The sequence below is a fragment of the Eptesicus fuscus genome, chromosome 7 (assembly GCF_027574615.1).
Source record: "Eptesicus fuscus isolate TK198812 chromosome 7, DD_ASM_mEF_20220401, whole genome shotgun sequence".
NCBI classification, from domain to species: domain Eukaryota; kingdom Metazoa; phylum Chordata; class Mammalia; order Chiroptera; family Vespertilionidae; genus Eptesicus; species Eptesicus fuscus.
In genome coordinates, this window is record NC_072479.1 from 69,460,064 (window position 1) to 69,477,804 (window position 17,741).

The window sequence follows — 17,741 nt, forward strand, 5'->3', positions numbered from 1 at the left end:
AACCATTAAAGAAATTAATTCAATTCAGCAACAATATATTAAGAACCTTCCATATACCAGCAACTGAAACTATCAACCCATAAAGTTGAAGTACTTAGAGAACAAAATTTCTAATTGTTATATCTTAGAGAGCAATTCTATAATAGCTGTTAGAGGAAAAGTTTAATATTTAGCCATTCTTTTTACCAGTGTATTTATTAAGTTAATATATAGCCAAAATGATTAAATTTTATTCAAACATGTGGAGTTAGCACATTGTCAATGTAAAAAAAAAAAACAACTAAGTCACTGTTTTATATTGACCACATCTTGCTTAAAAATTCATCCCATCTGAATTAACAGAAAAGTCATCTATTTTAGTAAAAAGTCTTTAAAGATCTTTTAAAATGAAAAACCTTACTTTGAACCTAGTCAAATTATGTGTAGTCCCTCTTTCCTAGTCAACAAGGAGCGGCTCCTGCTTATCAGGCCCGAGGGGTGAGGGACTTTGGGAGGGCAATTAGCGCCCTTCGAATGTATTAAAATATGCAAAAGGATGAAAGAGTAAATACTTGGGTTAATCTGTGGGAAGATCCATACCTATATTCCTACTTCATATTTATTGTTTCTAGGGTTACATATATCTTTTAAAGACACGAGCAACTGGGACTTAAACCCTTATGCGCCACGTAACCTCTCATGTCTTAGGATCATTCTCTGTAGAAGTTACAGGTTGTTGACAGAATTAAAAGAGGAAAATTCTGGTTCTGCCAGCTCCTCTCTTTGGCTCCACATGGCCAGAAAGACAAGAAGTGGTGATGGATATTTAACGATATTTCCCCATGTTTATGTGATACCATCCTTTGTACTCATTCTGAAAGCCGATTTTTCACCAGTTGTTCCTCATATACATTATTTTGCAACTTCCTGTAACCAGTGTCAGAAATTTCATTTCCACAACTGGATAATGTAGAAATAAAAGGACACTAAATACATTTTATCAGATATATCTCAACACCACATTTCACATTTACATTTCTAGAAGAGAACACTAAGGGGATTAATGACCCCAGCCTTTGTCATGTCCGCTGTATTCTAACTATGCAATCAGAGCCTCATTGTAACACCTGGGATTTACATTTGAAACTGCACTGCAAGGTTCTCAGCACCGTCCCAGCTTGATTAAGGTACCAGCTCGCCTGCTACCTGTTCATGTTTACCTTTCTTTCTCTCTTCTAAGCCTTCCAGAAGGGATTTGGTCACAGCTGTGCATGGTGCAGGACAAGCTGCACCAAAATGGACAGGGCTCACACATTCAAGATGGCAACAAGAACCATTTTTTCCTGCATCCTGAGTGACAAATGTACTGGTTGGTACTCAAGTTCACTTTATAAAATTCAGCCAAGTCTTATTATTTTACAGAAACACAAGTTGATGAATATGGAAGTTCTCAGTATTTGCTTTTTGGAGTTACGCTCATACAAGATGATAGGCTGTCTTTTTAAAACAAAACAAACAATCAAACAAACAAAAACAGCCCTTCCTTTCTCCCTCCCTCCCTTCGCTCATACAAGATGATAGGCTGTCTTTAAAAAACAAACAAAAAAAACCCAGCCTTCCCTACCTCCCTCCCTCCCTCCCTCCCTTCCTTCCAAAATAGCTTATTGATGTTTAGAGGGAAAAGAAGGGAGAGGGAGAACATCATTTGGTTGCCTCCTGCATGCTCCCTACCAGGGATCAAACCCACAACCTGGGCATGTCCCCTGACCTGGAATTGAACCAGCAACCTTTCGGTGCATGGATGATGACCAACCGAGCCACACCGGCCAGGGCCAGCCTATCTTATACTGAACTAGAGGCCTGGTGCACAAATTTATGCACAGGTGGGGTCCCTTGGGGTGGCCTGTGGAGATCAGGTTCCATCTCGTGACCCCCAGCCTCACAGCCCCATAGCCCTGCCTTGACCTGGCACCACCCCCTCACCTGCTCCACCATCCCGCCTGCGGGGCGATCGATCAGGGCCGGGCCTCCCAGATGCTGAGGGAGCTGGGTAGCAGCCCTGCCCCCTGCCGCTGGTTGCTGTCTGTGGGGGTGACCAGGCCCTCGCTCATACCTGCCTTGACCTAGTGTAGCCTGCTCACCTGCTCCACCATCCCACTGTGGTCCTACTCTCATCAGGGCCGGTAGTGCCTTCACTGCTGCCCACTGCCAGTGCTGCATCGCCAATGCACACCATGTTCCGGCCCACCCCCTGGTGGTCAGCACCTGTCATAGCAAGCAGTTGAACTCCTGGTAGAACTCCCAAGGGGACAATTTGCATATTAGGCTTTTATTATATAGGATGATATATTTCTCTTCCCCTTTCATGTTTTCAGGATTACATTTCCCCTATTATATTCTTCCTAAGTGGAACTTCATATTGTCAATAACTATATATTAACCTTTTATTACTTAGGTCACAATCTAATGCTAGTCAATAAATACTCTTTTCTTCTTCCCAGAGATGAAGGTGAGAGCTCTTGAAGGAGACAAAATATTGCTAGCATTAGATGAATAAGAAGTGGATGCCATATATGTAAAGGAATTAGGTAGTTAGCCCTGCTCCCTCCATGAACCTTGTTCCTGTGGCAAAAGCCACCGTCACCTTCTCTCTGGGTTCCCACAGATACTGAAAGAGGAAGTTAGAGCAACTGTAACTCTGAGTAGATCAACTTTCCTTTTCAGTGTAGGGGGTTCCTTTTGATTCCATGCTCATAGCTCAGAAGTAGATATTGACAGAGCAATCCCTGGCTGGCGAGGTAAGCTCTGGAGGTGCCAGGCTGGGCCCAAACCTAGAAGCAAGTCTCAAGTTTATTAAAAGCATAGGGAAGTGACTCCTTCTTGATCTCTAATATTCCTCAATTATTTATTTCAGGTTTCTTAAAATGTATTTATTTGAATGAAATAATTCAATTTCATGTCTCAATAGTGACTGTTTCATTAAAGTTTGGGAAAGTAAAAGTACAGTGTTGGAGAAATTTCCAGAGCCTAGTCTGTATTCAAAATTTAAATGAGTTGGGGTTGGGGGAGGGTGGGAATCTAAATCTATCAAGCAATAAGAAATAGAACTCCAACGGGTCAAGAATAAAACCTCTTGGGTCATTGTATATTTTATAGGATAATTCAGTGATTTTTTTAAAAAAACTTTCAGATGTCAGGTGTGGTTATTTACTTAATCAACAGAATACCCTACCATTGATATATATTATATGTGGTGTGGAGGCAAGCAAATTTGCAACACACAAAGATTTGAAAGCCGATATCCGATTCTAAATATGATTTGGCTTTTCAGATAAATGTAATATCCCCAGCATAGGAAACAGAAAACCGGCCCTCATTTTCTTTCTAGAGAGAAAGAAAAATGAAAATGGTACTTCAGAAGTTTCTACATATGAAAAAACCAAGGATGCTCTATGGGAATAAGAGTGTGCTGGCCAGAGGAGAGATTCTGTGACAAGTACAGTATTAGAGGAGAGGATTAGAAGAACAAACACTATAGAAAATGCTTCTAAGATCAAAAGATGAATGTGGCTTTTCTAAAATCCCTGCCGTCTCACTTTATTCTCCCTGGAGGCAAATGCATCATGAGACCATGCACTAAAACAGGAGGGTCCTTGCCTCAAAGTTACTACTGCTTCACCCCCCACTAACCGTTCCCCCCCCCCCCAAGGCTGTTTGCCACCTGTCCTCCAAATAGCTGCTTAATTGGGCTTTGCACCAAGGTATGCAACCGAAAACTATTTCCAGAACAATCCTTAAATGTGAAAATTAAACTAAGGCAATTGGTTAAAAGTTTAACTGCAGAAACTATAACACTAATGTGAAAGAAAAGAAAAATTACCGAAGTACCTAAAGGCCTGGTATTGAAAAACAGAAGACATTGACTCCCAGGCATTTTGCCCAGACGAGTGTATTATGCATGTCTCTTTAACCTATATTTTTGATGCTTTAACATCTTTGTTTTTTAAAATATATTTTCATTGATTTCAGAGAGGAAGAGAGAGATAGAAGTATCAATGATGAGAGAGAATCATTGATTGACTGCTGCCTGCACGCCCCCTACTGGACATAGGGCCCACAACCCGGGCATGTGTCCTGACTGGAAATCAAACCATGACCTCCGAGTTTATAGGTTGACGCTCAACTAACACCAGCTGGGTAATGTTTTGACATCTTGGGACCTCGCTGACCCTGAAGGGACTGCCCTCCCAGGGTTAACCCATTTCCAGAGCCAGGAAATGACTCACCTGCAAGAGTGCCTTTCAAATGGAAACCAACCTATCCAGAGTCCACATATCCTAAAGCCTCCTTTATCAGGCTCTCACTACCTGAGTCAGAATTGCCCTGCCCTGATCACCTAGGGTCAGGTCCCTGACAACAGCCCCTAAGCACCAGAACCTGATAAAATCATGTACACTGGCAACTCTAAACCTGTTCCCCCTGCCTGGCCCTTCTTGCAGAAATCACAGTAAAGCTCTTGCCCATGTTTTCTGCTTGTTCCCTCTGCCTCTTGACCCTGGTGCTTTCTCATGTAACATCCCCCCTGCCCGCCCCCGCCATGGTGTGGAATGCCCCCTCCTTTGGGATCTGTTAGTATAACTATCTTTTCAATGGCATTCATCTCCAATCCGGTGGCCTCACCACACCTAAATAACAAAATCTACATTTCAAAATAAGTAGACCTCTGAACCCTGACAGGACATGTCCCTGATTTATATGTAGGTCTCTTTACAACTTCTGAAAGGTGAAGTGCTTCTGATGAGCGCTCAAATGATTCTTATAATTAATCTGGACAAAATCTATGTATTTTTACAAGTTACTGAAATATAATTTACATACCATAAAACATACCCTTTTAAAATGTATAATTCATGGTTTTTAGGATAGCCATACATTGTGCAATGACCACTACCATCTAATTCCATAACATTTCATGACTTCGAATGGAAACCTTGTGTCCACTTCCTCCTCCCACCAACCCTAGGTAATCACTGCTTACATCCTACCTCTATGCATTTGCCTATTCTGGACATTTCATATGAATGGAATCATACAGTGTGGCCTTTTGTGAATGGCTTTTTTCATTTGACACAACATTTTCAAAGTTCATCCATGTAGCACGTATCAGTAGTCTATTCCTTTCTACTGATGTATCATATTCCACTGCACGGATATACCACATTTTGTTTACCCACCATCAGTTAATGAACCTTTAGGTTGTTTACACTTCTTTACTAGTATGAATAATTTTGCCATGAACATTCATGCACACGTTTTGTGTAGACGTATGTTTTCAATTTTCTTGAGTTATACAAACTTGGAGTGGAACTGCTGGGTCATATGGCGATCATGTGTTCTTTATTTTTTCAAAATTAAGACCACTCCTCTGCGTGACATTTAAGGAAATTGTAACCAGACAACAGAAACTTCTAAGCCCCCAATAACAACTCATATTATAATGGTGAGATGACTGCCTTGCAGCAGAAAAGTCAGATGTGAGTAACATCCTGCGACTGTATCGTGTGCCAGTCACTGAGCAGCCTCTATGCCAATGTCTCTCTGTTCCTTTGCCTATAACAACAACCGCAATAATAGCTAACGTTTACTGAGCTACCACTCAACGTTAGCTTTCTGTTACTCAATGTTAGCTATTACGATGATTGTCCTATCATTAGATAGGAAAAGGAGCTGGAACTACCAGTGACTAAAAATAAATCGCCTGGATTCCCCAGGAGAGATCTTACATGTCAGCCAAACCCCAGACTAATGGTCATTTCAGGAAGTGCAGGCAGGGACAGGCCCGACCGCAGTGAAAAGGAAGTATGCAGGAATCTCATGTACTTTTCACATACGAATTGTAGGCACATGTTTTCCAACACAGCTTATATACTTCTTCAAACTAGAAAGGCTAAAAGGTAGTGGTTAGACATGAGTAGGAAGAAAACTGTTGTCAAGCAATAGTATGCTGACACAATATCCAGGAAACAGTACCGTTTAGCCTGTAAGAATGAAAGGAAAAGAAACCAGAAAGCATGCCATACCTCATACACACACACACTGACGGCTATGACCATGCTGGAAAGGTTCGATTGTCTTCAGGATGTGTTACCAGAGTAAATTACATATGGCGAATACACAGAAAAATTATAGAAAAATACTTCAAAAATAAAGATCTGTGTCCTTGAACAAGTTTCAGTTACTGAGGACTTTCCCCATGTGGAGTCTTGACAGTGACAACAGCACCAGGTTAGACACCATTGTTTTGGAGAGCGGGCAAGCATCCTACTTTTCCAAGATGCATATGACAATGCTTATAGGTTATTCTTAAGCAAATGTGCTCACACGACAATACTCACTAACAAAAGGTAGCGTTCCTGTGCTGATGTGTTTCGAGCAGCTAGTTTAAGGATCTGTCCTTCTTTTATTAGTTCATTGGAAGGATTTACAATGTCTTCCTCTTCCCCCAGCATTTCATAAATCTCTAAGAGTTTCTTCAGGTTATCCTAAGAAATGAAAACAAAGCACAGCAACATCAAATATAAGGAGGTTTCATCTTAGTGGTTTTAATAATACAACAACCTTAGCTAAAATATGAATAACTCAGAGGCAATTGGAACTAAGCATAAATTTCGGTATAAAATATATCGATTGTGAGGAAATGAAGAGAAGATTACTATAGATAACATTAAACAGTTTATAAACAATCCTTCTTGTTTACTGCACCAATTCATTTTGATATAAACTTTAGATAATATTAGGCTATATTACTGGCAATTATCTAACTAGAAGATTCCCGTCTCCTCTGAAAACCACTTACCATTTTTCTTATTGCACTATTAGAATGGCTTGCTGCTGTAGATATAATTTCCAGTGATTCTAAATGGAGAAAAATAAAATAAATAAATGTATATTGTCATTACTATGCTACTAAATAGCTGAATGACATATACTTTACACTACAATAAGAAGAAATCTGGAAAAAGAGAAAAGCAGAAATCTGAGACCAAAGATCTATAATAATAAAATCGCAATATGCTAATTAGACCAGACGAAGCCAGGCAGGGCTATGACAGAAGCCCGGGATCCCGGGTGCCTGTCAGCAGCTAAAGGGAAGCCAGTGCCGGCATCCGGGGGAAGGAACACCTACTCTTGCATGAATTTCGTGCATCGGGCCTCTAGTACATAATAAAAGCAGGGGGCAATTTCCATTTACAAACTGGATACTTTCAAAAGTTCATTTGTAAGTAGATCAATACTTGGAACTTGAAGGGTATTTCCTCATTGACAATTATTAGGCTTACAGATAAGATTTAATCCATAATGGAACTTTCAAAATCAGCAAACACCATGTACACTAGCTTGGGACAAGGCCCTCTGCCAGGTGCTTTCATAGGTACTAGAGGTCAATTACTCCTTACACAACCCTGAATGGAAAGTATATTTGTTCCATTTGACAGGTGAAAGAAATGAAATGGAGTGTGATGTGTCTTGGCTAAAGTGACACAGCTATGATATTAAAGGGCCACATTTAAATCTAAGTCTTCTGACTCAAATTCCTACAACATTTCAGTGGTATTATTTTATTCATTTTATGAGCAATTTAACCACTAAGTAGAACCAGCATTCTTTGGGAAAAGACAGCCAATAGTTCTAGCCTCAGCCAATGCTGATGGAGGGTTTTGCTGCAGGGGTGGGTGGTATGGGGAGATGGCAATGGGCGCTCAAGGTCTGAGCAAGGGAGGAGGCCTGGGGTCCCGGGTGAAGCTGGGGAAGCTGAGGTCTCCTGCCAGCTCCACCCCAGGGAATGCTCTCAATACCAAATCAGGTCCTACTCTCTTCCTTCCTTTTCTATCTTGTGAATCCTGGTGGGTTAATTCTGTTACAACAGCCTCTTGGCTCAGGACCATATTTTCTGTCTTCTTTGTTCCATTACTAAACATACTGCACTTCCGTAGCTTTCCCAACTTTTAAGTCTCCCTCTGTGATTTCCTTAGAATTTTAGTGTAAGTAGCAACGGGAAATCAAAAAGGGTAATAAAATATCATGTTGCCAATTTTGTCATTTTTGACATTAGCACATAAGAGGAAGTCAGAGTCTTTAAGTATAGAAGATACTGGATCTTATTTACATTCTGGAGAACTATGCTGATACGGGCAATTCTGTGCATTCCACACAGAATCCATGGGAGAGGGAAGCAAAGCAAGACCGGCTGGGGCCACTGCCCAGGAGACCAATTTGAGGAGTAGCAGTGGTGGCTCCGACCTCCAGCCCAACCACCAGTTCCGCCACTAACACCAAGAACTCAGGCCACATGCGTGGAAAGTGGAGATGAAGTAAAAAGTGCAAGAAAGCAAGTCAGGAAAGTTCTAAACGGAAGAGGGAGAAAGGGGAGAAGAGCAGTTCCTGTGGTCACTGACTCACTTGGATGGTGGGAGAATCAAATCAGAGACAGCCTGTGTTCAAAAAAAATACCCAGGCTCCTAGACCAAAGATTGTGTTTTGTGTTCCTCACCTCTTATCAAGGTACACTTATAATGGAAGACAAGAAATTATTAGAGGAAGTAGCGGTGCTTTAATATTATGCACCAGTATTGTTAATACTTGTTGAATACGAACCCATTTCTATTTTTTAACTTTCATTCTTACCTTCACAGCTAATAGATTTTTTAAAAAATATATTTTTATTGATTTCAGAGAGGAAGAGAGAGGGAAAGAGAGATAGAAACATCAATGATGAGAGAGAATCATTGATTGGCTGCCTCCTACACGCCCCCTACTGGGGATCGAGCCCGAAACCCAGGCATATGGCCTTGACTGGAATCGAACCTGCGACCTTTCAGTCCGCAGGCTGACGCTCTATCCACTGAGCCAAACCGGCTAGTGCACTAACAGATTTTTTTTAAGTACACGAGAAAGTAACATTATTGAAACCTTTGAGCTTTAAAGAAAGCCTTTCATTTATTATCTAAAAGACATACATGACAAGTCTATAAAATACTAGTAAAAGACAACTAGCAGAATAGAAATAACGTTTTCTCACGGGAAAATGTTAACTGACACTATATAGCATCATTTTATCTTCTGAACAGGTAAAGCCAACTCTGCTTAGGTTATTTTGAGATAATAAATGCCATCTTATCTTTCTCGGTATGCATCAACCTATCTAATTAACCAGCAGCACTAGTAATTCCGATGGCTGTATTCTTCCTGTGAGAAGGTAATTGTGTATTGCAATCCCAGATGTCGCTAAGACTGTAGGTTGTTTGCTTGTTTTGTTAATCCTCACCCTCACTGATTTTTAGAGAGAGTGGGAGGAAGGGGGTGTGGAGAGAGAGAGACATTGATGTGAGAGAGACACATCGATTGGTTGCTTCCCGCAGGCTCCAAGTTACAGGCTGGGGATCAAACCTGCAACCCAGGTATGAGCCCTTGACAGGGAATCAAACCCACAACCCTATGGTCCACAGGCCGACGCTCTAATTGCTGAGCCAAACGGGCCAGGACTCTAAGACTATAGTTTTATATTTCAGAGTTAATGATTAATGAGAAATGTGATTTGCATTGCTCTAAAGTGCTTGCCTAATTGAGGTGCTGATAACAACATCCAGTGAAATTATTTTCTGGCACCAATATTTTCCTGAAGTGTCTATCAGACCTATATCTTGCGTTGGAATCACAAAGCTGCTTGGCCACTACATTACCCCATAATGGAAAAGGGCGGGGAAAGCATTTACTTTTCGCATCATTCCAGTCGGGAGAGTCAGGGGGCAATTTCCGCAGGTAGTCCTTCAGGAGCATCTCATACCGAGGAATCCGCTGAACGGGCTCCAGCATGTGGTGCTGCAAGGTCAAGTTCCCACAGACCTTCTGTTTCTGTAATTGGAAAGGTTTGTAAAGAAAGATTTAAAAATAAGGTTAGCTCGTCGAAAAATGTAATACAGAGCTTTCATCAAGGGCAGTATCTCTCTACAAAGTACGGTCTGTGTATCATCTGCCTTAGATATAACTGTGGTACTATTAAAAAAAGGAATTTTCAACCCCATCCCAATCTATGAAACTACGATCTTTGATGTTAGGGCCTGGGCGTGTGCCTTGAAAACACCCCTGATTCTTCCATTGCAGTTTGAGGACCACCAACCGAGGGTAAGAACGGAAAGGAAAATCAAGCAGGATTTTAAGCAAGAAAATTCCAGATTGCTGGCAACCACTTCAATTAGTCATTACAAGTCTGTGTGAGGTCATATTATTAAATCATACTCTAGAGATTTTCAAAAGAAGCATCTACTATTTAATGAGCTTCACTAAGAAAAAATTTATTAAATGACTTTGGACTCAGCAGAAACTATTTTATAATAAGGCCACCAAAAACGTCATTTCCTTTGAACTTAAAAAAGACTCTACACAGGATGACAAGATCTGATCATTTCATTATCTGTCAGAATTTTTCATTAGGTCATCGCATTCTTTTCCATTAGAAACCAAACTCCTTAAATAGATTTTTTTTCTGGGTGAAATTGAGTCTATAGCATTTGTTTTCAATAAGCTGTTGACATAAGAAAGGGAAAAGATTACTTGAAAAGTAAGATGTGTTCTTGTTCATATTAAACAAAGCATGAATCTTCTGAACATATTTATTCAACTCATACTGTGATTAAGGCAAGGTTATACAAGTCGTATTAAGACACGATGTTAGCATTTAAAGCAAACAAGAAACCAAAGGCTTCACAGAGAACGGAGCATTTAACCTGAACTTGGACGAGGGCAGGCTGTGGGTGGGAAGGCAGGTGAGGAAGACCAGGAGGCAAGTGAAGACAGAGGGGCCTTGGAGAACAGGACCAAGGCAGTGGGGCATGAATCATGGTCAATAAAAGGGAACAATGGAGTTTTGTAAGCAAATAATATATTTGTATGGAAACAGGATGAAGAAGAAACAGTAATCTGGGGTAATAATGTCAAACTGAGTATAGTACTGTTTCAGGTTTTCATGCAGGGGAGTGATATCATTAGAGGTCTACCAAGATCAACCTACTGCAATACGGCTTTAGGAAGATGTGGGGAAGCTAGTTTGGAAGTCATTATTGTAGACCAGGAAATGTAAAAAGAGCCTGAAATTAGCATGGAAGCTGAGGGGTAATGGCTTTGCTTAATAAATATTAGTGTTATAAGGTTAGCTATCTCTTTTTATTTTCTCTAACAAACATATTTCACACACACACACACACACACACACACACCAAAGATAATATTACTGATCCCAAAATCTGTACATAAAGAAACTGTGGCTCAGGAGAGTTAGGACAGCTTTCTAAGGTAAGATTGTCAAGTGGTAGACGAGGATTCTAAATTAAGTTAGCTGATTCTCAGTCCATCACGCCTTTCACAGCCCCATCATTTCCTCATAATATGGAAATGACAGACGCTGTAGAGACAGATTTCTGATTTGATAAAATATTGACCACCATCACCAGCATCGTGTAGTGAGCACTTATTATGCAACAAGCTCCATGGTAAGCACCTTGAACACAGTATCTCACAGGCAAACAGAGAGGAGGAGGAAACACAAAAGAGCAGTCAAGGGACACAGAATTCCCAACCCCAGACAGGCATGTGATCTAAAGAATTCCTTTTAAATATTTAAACTTTAGTGCAGAATAGTTATTAACAACTTCGACTAGAGAATCAAATAGAAGTTACTATGGCATTATTAAATTTTATTATTCAGGTGTGATAACATTTTTTAAAAGTCATACAAACCAAGTCACAAAAAAATCCCGAATAATTATGTTTCTAAAATATCAGGATTTATAACAATCATTCTTTTTTTTTTAAAAATATATTTTATTGATTTTTTACAGAGAGGAAGGGAGAGGGTTAGAGAGCTAGAAACATCGATGAGAGAGGAACACCGATCAGCTGCCTCCTGCACACCCCCTACTGGGGATGTGCCCGCAGCCATGGTACATGCCCTTGACCAGAATCGAACCTGGGACCCTTCGGTCCGCAGGCCGACGCTCTGTCCACTGAGCCAAACCGGTTTTGGCCAATCATTCTTTTTAAACAATGTTTTTACTGATTTTAAAGAGAGAGGGAGGGAGACAGGAATATCAATGAGAGAAAAACTATAACTATCATTCTTTATATTCATTCCAACATTTAAACCTTTGAAAGAAAGCAAGAGAGGCACAGAACTAAGTGGGAATTCACTTTGTAATTTACATGGACCCTAATAAAAGCACTCTCTTGCTCTCAAAAGCAAATGGAGAATTTACTGCTCAACACATGGCATATGCTCAATATTTTAATTTTGCAGAGATGGTTTTTACGTAATTCAGAGTCGAAGGAATTTGGCTAGGTATCTCAGACAGATATCACAATCTAAATTTTATATCTAGAAACGTTATGATTTGTACAGAACAACTGATGCACAGCCTTAAACAAAAGAGTCATATTACCTGAATTTCTTCAACTACTGATTTGAACTGGGGAATACGCTCCGTCATGTTTTTAACCAATTCCACTGCGTTATCAAATCCTTTCACGTATTCTCCATACATCTTAAGGAATGGTGCCAATTTCTGGAGGATGTCACCAATTCTAGGGGTAGTTTCCCTGTATAAAATATAGAAACAAGTCATTAAGATTTCTTATAGAATGAGTGAATTAACAGGACTGCAAAAGAAGTAATCACCTTTCTACACACACCCTGTGCTTTATCGGATTCACTCTGCTATGAGATTGGTAGAGAATGAAGGAAGGTAGAGAACTAAGCGAAGTTTAGGAATGACATAATAAAAAGCGATACTAAGAATCTTCAAGCTCCATAATATCGTATCTTCGCTAGTCAAGACAGTTTAAAGAGCAGAGATGAAATCCTTTTCAACTAAAGTTGAAAATGTACACCTTCTATTATTGATCTATAGCATAAAAATTTAGCCCAAATATTTGGCTACAGCTCTGTGTAACATTAGTATTTCAATTTAAAAGCTGAATAACGCAGCATCTAGTATGACTGCCTTAGACATATCATTTGCTATCTACTCCTTACCATTCTTGCATTCGTTTCTCCAGTTCTGGCAATAGGAATTTACTATGGAAGGCATTTATTGATGAAATATTAGAAAAGATTTTATTCACCATCTCTGCTGGAAATGAGCCTCGATTGGCCTCTTCCAATAGTTTGCAATAAAATACCTGAATAAGAGAATAGAGCAAACATTACTTCAAATTTATTGGCTTACCACCTGGCACTGTGCTATGCACATAGTAGGTTCTTTAACAACTTTTTGTTGAATAAATGGAAAAATTCATGGTTCAAGAAATCAATCATTTTTTAACTGTAGGACTGAGTATGTGTTTTGGTTAAGAAGAACCAGGAATTAGAATTAGGAAACTGACTCTAAGGTAGGCTATGCCTCTTTTTATGGGATGTTAACCTTTCTTGTGCCAGAGAATTTCCAACTGAGGTTAACAGAATTTACCCTTCCTATCCATAAGTAGAATTAAGAGATTTAAAAAAACAACAAGAAAACTTTACATATACATCATAATTGTGGCATTTTCCACTCCTGTTTATGTTTTGAATGATGTGTATGTCCTTTACTACATATTGCCTTTACTGGTATTGTCATTTGTTGGCATATGTCTCTTTTTTCTATTAAAACTATACACAACTTGGGGAGGAAAGACATCGTAATTTAGTTTCTATAGAAGAAAAGGTACTTAATAAATAACTGGTCAGTGGATGAAAAAAGAATATTTCAGTTCTCTAATGTTTTCCTGCTTTTCAGTAAAAAATAACGCAAAACTTGAAACACTGGTATGAGGACAAAAAGATCTTCTCCTGCATATGGATAATAATAGGTATCGTAAAGACAAAAAAAAAAAAAAAATGTCTGCAATCTTAGCTATACTCCACTAGGGCTACTATACCTTTTGCCATTCTGTTAAATGTAGGCAGAAGGAGGTCTGATCCTTCATAATGTCCAGATGGTTGTTAATTTTCTAAATTCACCTCCACTGCATTTTCTTAAGGCAAAAAGAACACAAAATTATGTCCCTAGAGACTCCAATAGATAGGATATTATAGTAATTAAGACTAAACTTTTCTATGGTCAGCAACAATAGCTGAACAAGCTAATGTGGCTGGGGAAAAAGGTGGGGACACATCCAATTTTTAAAAAAGACATATCTCCATTATGGGAATACCTAAAAGTTTCAGGTCTGTGGTCTCCATAAGGAAAAAAGTTGTTTCAAAGATACAAACTCAAAATAAATTGATTGACATGGAGAAAATCTTTGGAAAGTAATACTTGAGTTGCAAACTCATTATTTCAAAGAACACAGCTTTAATTTGGCCCATGGGGGCTCACTATAACAGGAACTCTAGGAATTTGATGATAGGGAGCATGAACAGGATGACCTGCTCTCATGAAGTTCCAGTTTTCCAATGGCAGAAGAGGGACAATTCTTCTTACAACTAACACTCAATCATGGCAACTCTCTCTTCTATTAAGAGGAGTCTGTATTAGCAGACAATCTACCAATTATCTTATTCTTTTATCACTGAAGCAGGATTAAGAGACCTTAGTTTTCAACAGTTACTCTTACAATACATTTTAAAACGTTTTCATGGAATTAGAATATTTATATGGAACCACAAAAGACCCCAAATAACCACAGCAATCTTGAGAAATTAGAACAAAGTTGGAGGAATCACAATACCAGATATCAGGCTATAATATAAGGCCATAGTAATCAAAACAGCAAGGTACAGACATATAGATCAATAGACCAGAATAGAGAGCCCAGAAATAAACCCACACCTTTATGGTCAATTAATATTTGACAAAAGAGGCAAGAACATACCACGGGGTAAAGATAGTCTATTCAATAATACTGAAAATTGGACAAACACATGCAAAAAAGAAACTAGACCACCTTCTCACATCACACACAGGAATAAACTCAAAATGGATTAAAGACTAAGATGTTAGACTCGAAACCATAAAATCCTAGAAGAAAATATAGGCAGTAAAATCTCAGACATTTCTCTTAGCAATATTTTTTCTGATATATCTCCTTGGGCAAGGGAAACAGAAAAAATAAACAAATGGGACTACATCAAGCTAAAAAGTTTTTGCACAGCAAAGGAAACTATCAGCAAAATAAAATAAAAAAAACAAACACTGAATGGGAGAGCATATTCACCAATAGTACATCTGATAAGGGGTTAATATCCAAAATTTATAGAGAACTTATATAACTCAACACCAACCCCCCCCCCAAAAAAAACAATCCAATTAAAAAATGGACAAAGGACCTGAATAGACACTTCTCCAAAGAGTACATACAGATGGCCAATAGATATGAAAAGATGCTCAATGTCACTAGTCATCAGATAAATGCAAATTATAACCACAATGAGATATCACCTCAACCCTGTCAGAATAGCTATCATCAATAAATCAACAAGTGTTGGTGAAGTTCTGGAGAAAAGAGAACCCTTGTGCACTGTTCGTTGGAATGAAGATTGGTGCAGCCACTGCAGAAACCAATATGGAGTTACTTCAAAAAATTAAAAACGGAACTTCCTTATGACCCAGCAATTCCACTTCTGAGAATATATCCGAAAAACCCAAAAACTAATTTGAAAGAATATATGCACCTCTATGTTCATTGCAGCATTATTTACAATAGCCAAGATTTGAAAGCAGCCCAAATGCCCATTAGTAGATGAGTGGATAAAAAAGCTGTGGTACATTTACACAGTGGAATACTACTTGGCTATAAAAAAAAGAAGGAAATCTTACCTTTTGCAATAGAATGGATGGATCTGGTGAGTATTATGCTAAGTGAAATAAGCCAGTCAGAAAAAGACAAGTACCATATGATTTTATTTGTACGTGGAATCAATGACCAAAATAAACTAACAAACAAAATAGAAACAGACTTATAGATACAAACTGACAGCTGTCAGAGGGGAGAGGAATTGGTGAAAATGGTGAAAGGGTAAGCAAAAAAAAAACCTCTCAAAAAATAAAATAAACCTCTTAAACACAAACAGCAGTATGGTGATTACCAGAGGAAAAAGGGGTGGGGGGAGGTAGGAAAGGATAAAGGGGGGAATAAATGGTGATAGAAGGAGACTTGACTTGGGGTGGTGAATACACCATATAATATACAGATGATGTCTTATAGAACTGTACACCTGAAACCTATATAATTTTATTAAGCAATGTCACCCCCAATAAATTCAATTAAAATATAAATAAATAAAAATAAAGAAATACCGGGAGGAAAAAACAACTTTCTTTGCAAATGTGCATCTGAAATGACACTCAAGGCTCTACCAGGATGAAAGTACAAAATGTGATGAAATAGATTCACATATTCAACAAATACTGACTGTGCAACTTTACATCAGTCACTGTATAAACGTTTCCTACAAGGCTGAGCAAGTGAACTCTCAATATCCCTTCTGGCCCTATGACTGTAGCCACTCAGGTCATGCTCATAAGGCTGAACAGCAAACAAGCCAAACAATCAGTGATCTATTCATGTTAGTATCACATCAGAATCACAATCTCTCATTTAGATTATCATAGAAACATAGCATAGAGAATCACAATAAATGGTCAAGACTAGTGTTTAGGGTTGAAAGACATGGATAAAAGAAATTGTGACCTGTACTGAAAGTCCGTCAGTCTGCTCTTTATGAAGTATAACACTTTATACCCAGTGAATTCACTGATAAAGCTAGAAATGTTATAAATTTCCTTTCACTGGCCAAAAATGGTCAGGTCCTTCTCTGTAGTTTCTAAAAACTTTAATTATCAAGTTAAAGTAATGTCTAGTGCCGAAGATTAAAATAATTCTGAAATGGAAAATATTACCTGATCTAAGAGGTCAAGTCGGTTGACGTAAGCTCTTTCTGTAAGCAAAAGTTCGTTGGCTATGTTGTGAAGTTTTTGCTCATTTGTCTCCTACAAATAGAACAGAAATGCACATGTTAGGAAATAAAGCTTGGACAGTATTTCTCAAGTAATAAACACCTCATCAAATGGTTTGATTAAAACAGTTTTCTCAAGCTTCTCAGGTACCCAATTCCTTTCAGCCATCAAGGAACATCCAACCAGAAAGTAACAAAATTTGAAATGGGCAATTTGCTAGATATATTGTGTAACAACTTTTTTAAAAAAGAATAGTTTATTGATTTTTAGAGAGAGAAGAAGGGAGGAGAGAAACATCGATGTGAGAGAGCAACTTTGATCAACTGCCTCTGCACACCCCTTGCTAGGGACTGAGCCCGGAACCCTGGGATGTGCCCTTGTGTGGGATCAAAGTAGCAATCTCCAGGTTCACAATGACGCCCAACCAACTGAACCGCACCAGTCAGGGCCTGTTACAACGTCTCCTGTGACGCCTGTAGCAGTCAGTTATCACTATTGTCCATCTTTGCCTTGAAACATCTTTTAACTTTTCCAGTTCCCAGACACAATACTTTTCTTGTTTTTTCCCCCACCTCTCTTTGGACACGATTTCATCATTCTCTCAGTCATCTTCTCTAATTGTCAGCTTTACGCACAGAACTGTTTGCCCTTACAAAAAAAACAACAAACAACCATTTCATTGTGGAAAATTTCAATCTATAATAATAAAAGGGTAATATGCTAATTATAATTAGACTGGATGTCATTCCAGAAGTCCTTCCAGATGAAGTCAGG

The 17,741-nt window shown here is 38.9% G+C and overlaps 1 protein-coding gene across 2 annotated transcripts in view; it reads right to left on the minus strand.

Annotated features, from left to right (window-relative positions):
• Positions 1-17,741, minus strand: part of FGD4 (FYVE, RhoGEF and PH domain containing 4) — a 211,958-nt gene that overhangs the window by 12,971 nt on the left and 181,246 nt on the right. Inside the window, exons 5-10 of one of the 2 annotated variants that reach the window (XM_028144138.2) lie at positions 16,911-17,000; positions 13,064-13,209; positions 12,471-12,627; positions 9,753-9,891; positions 6,836-6,894; positions 6,375-6,521 (exon numbers count right to left, since the gene is read on the minus strand). In XM_028144138.2, coding sequence (XP_027999939.2) covers positions 6,375-6,521; positions 6,836-6,894; positions 9,753-9,891; positions 12,471-12,627; positions 13,064-13,209; positions 16,911-17,000 — 738 coding nt within the window. Of the gene's footprint in view, positions 1-6,374; positions 6,522-6,835; positions 6,895-9,752; positions 9,892-12,470; positions 12,628-13,063; positions 13,210-13,947; positions 14,040-16,910; positions 17,001-17,741 lie in introns of those variants that run through there. The other variant, XM_054719173.1, reaches the window with a different exon arrangement.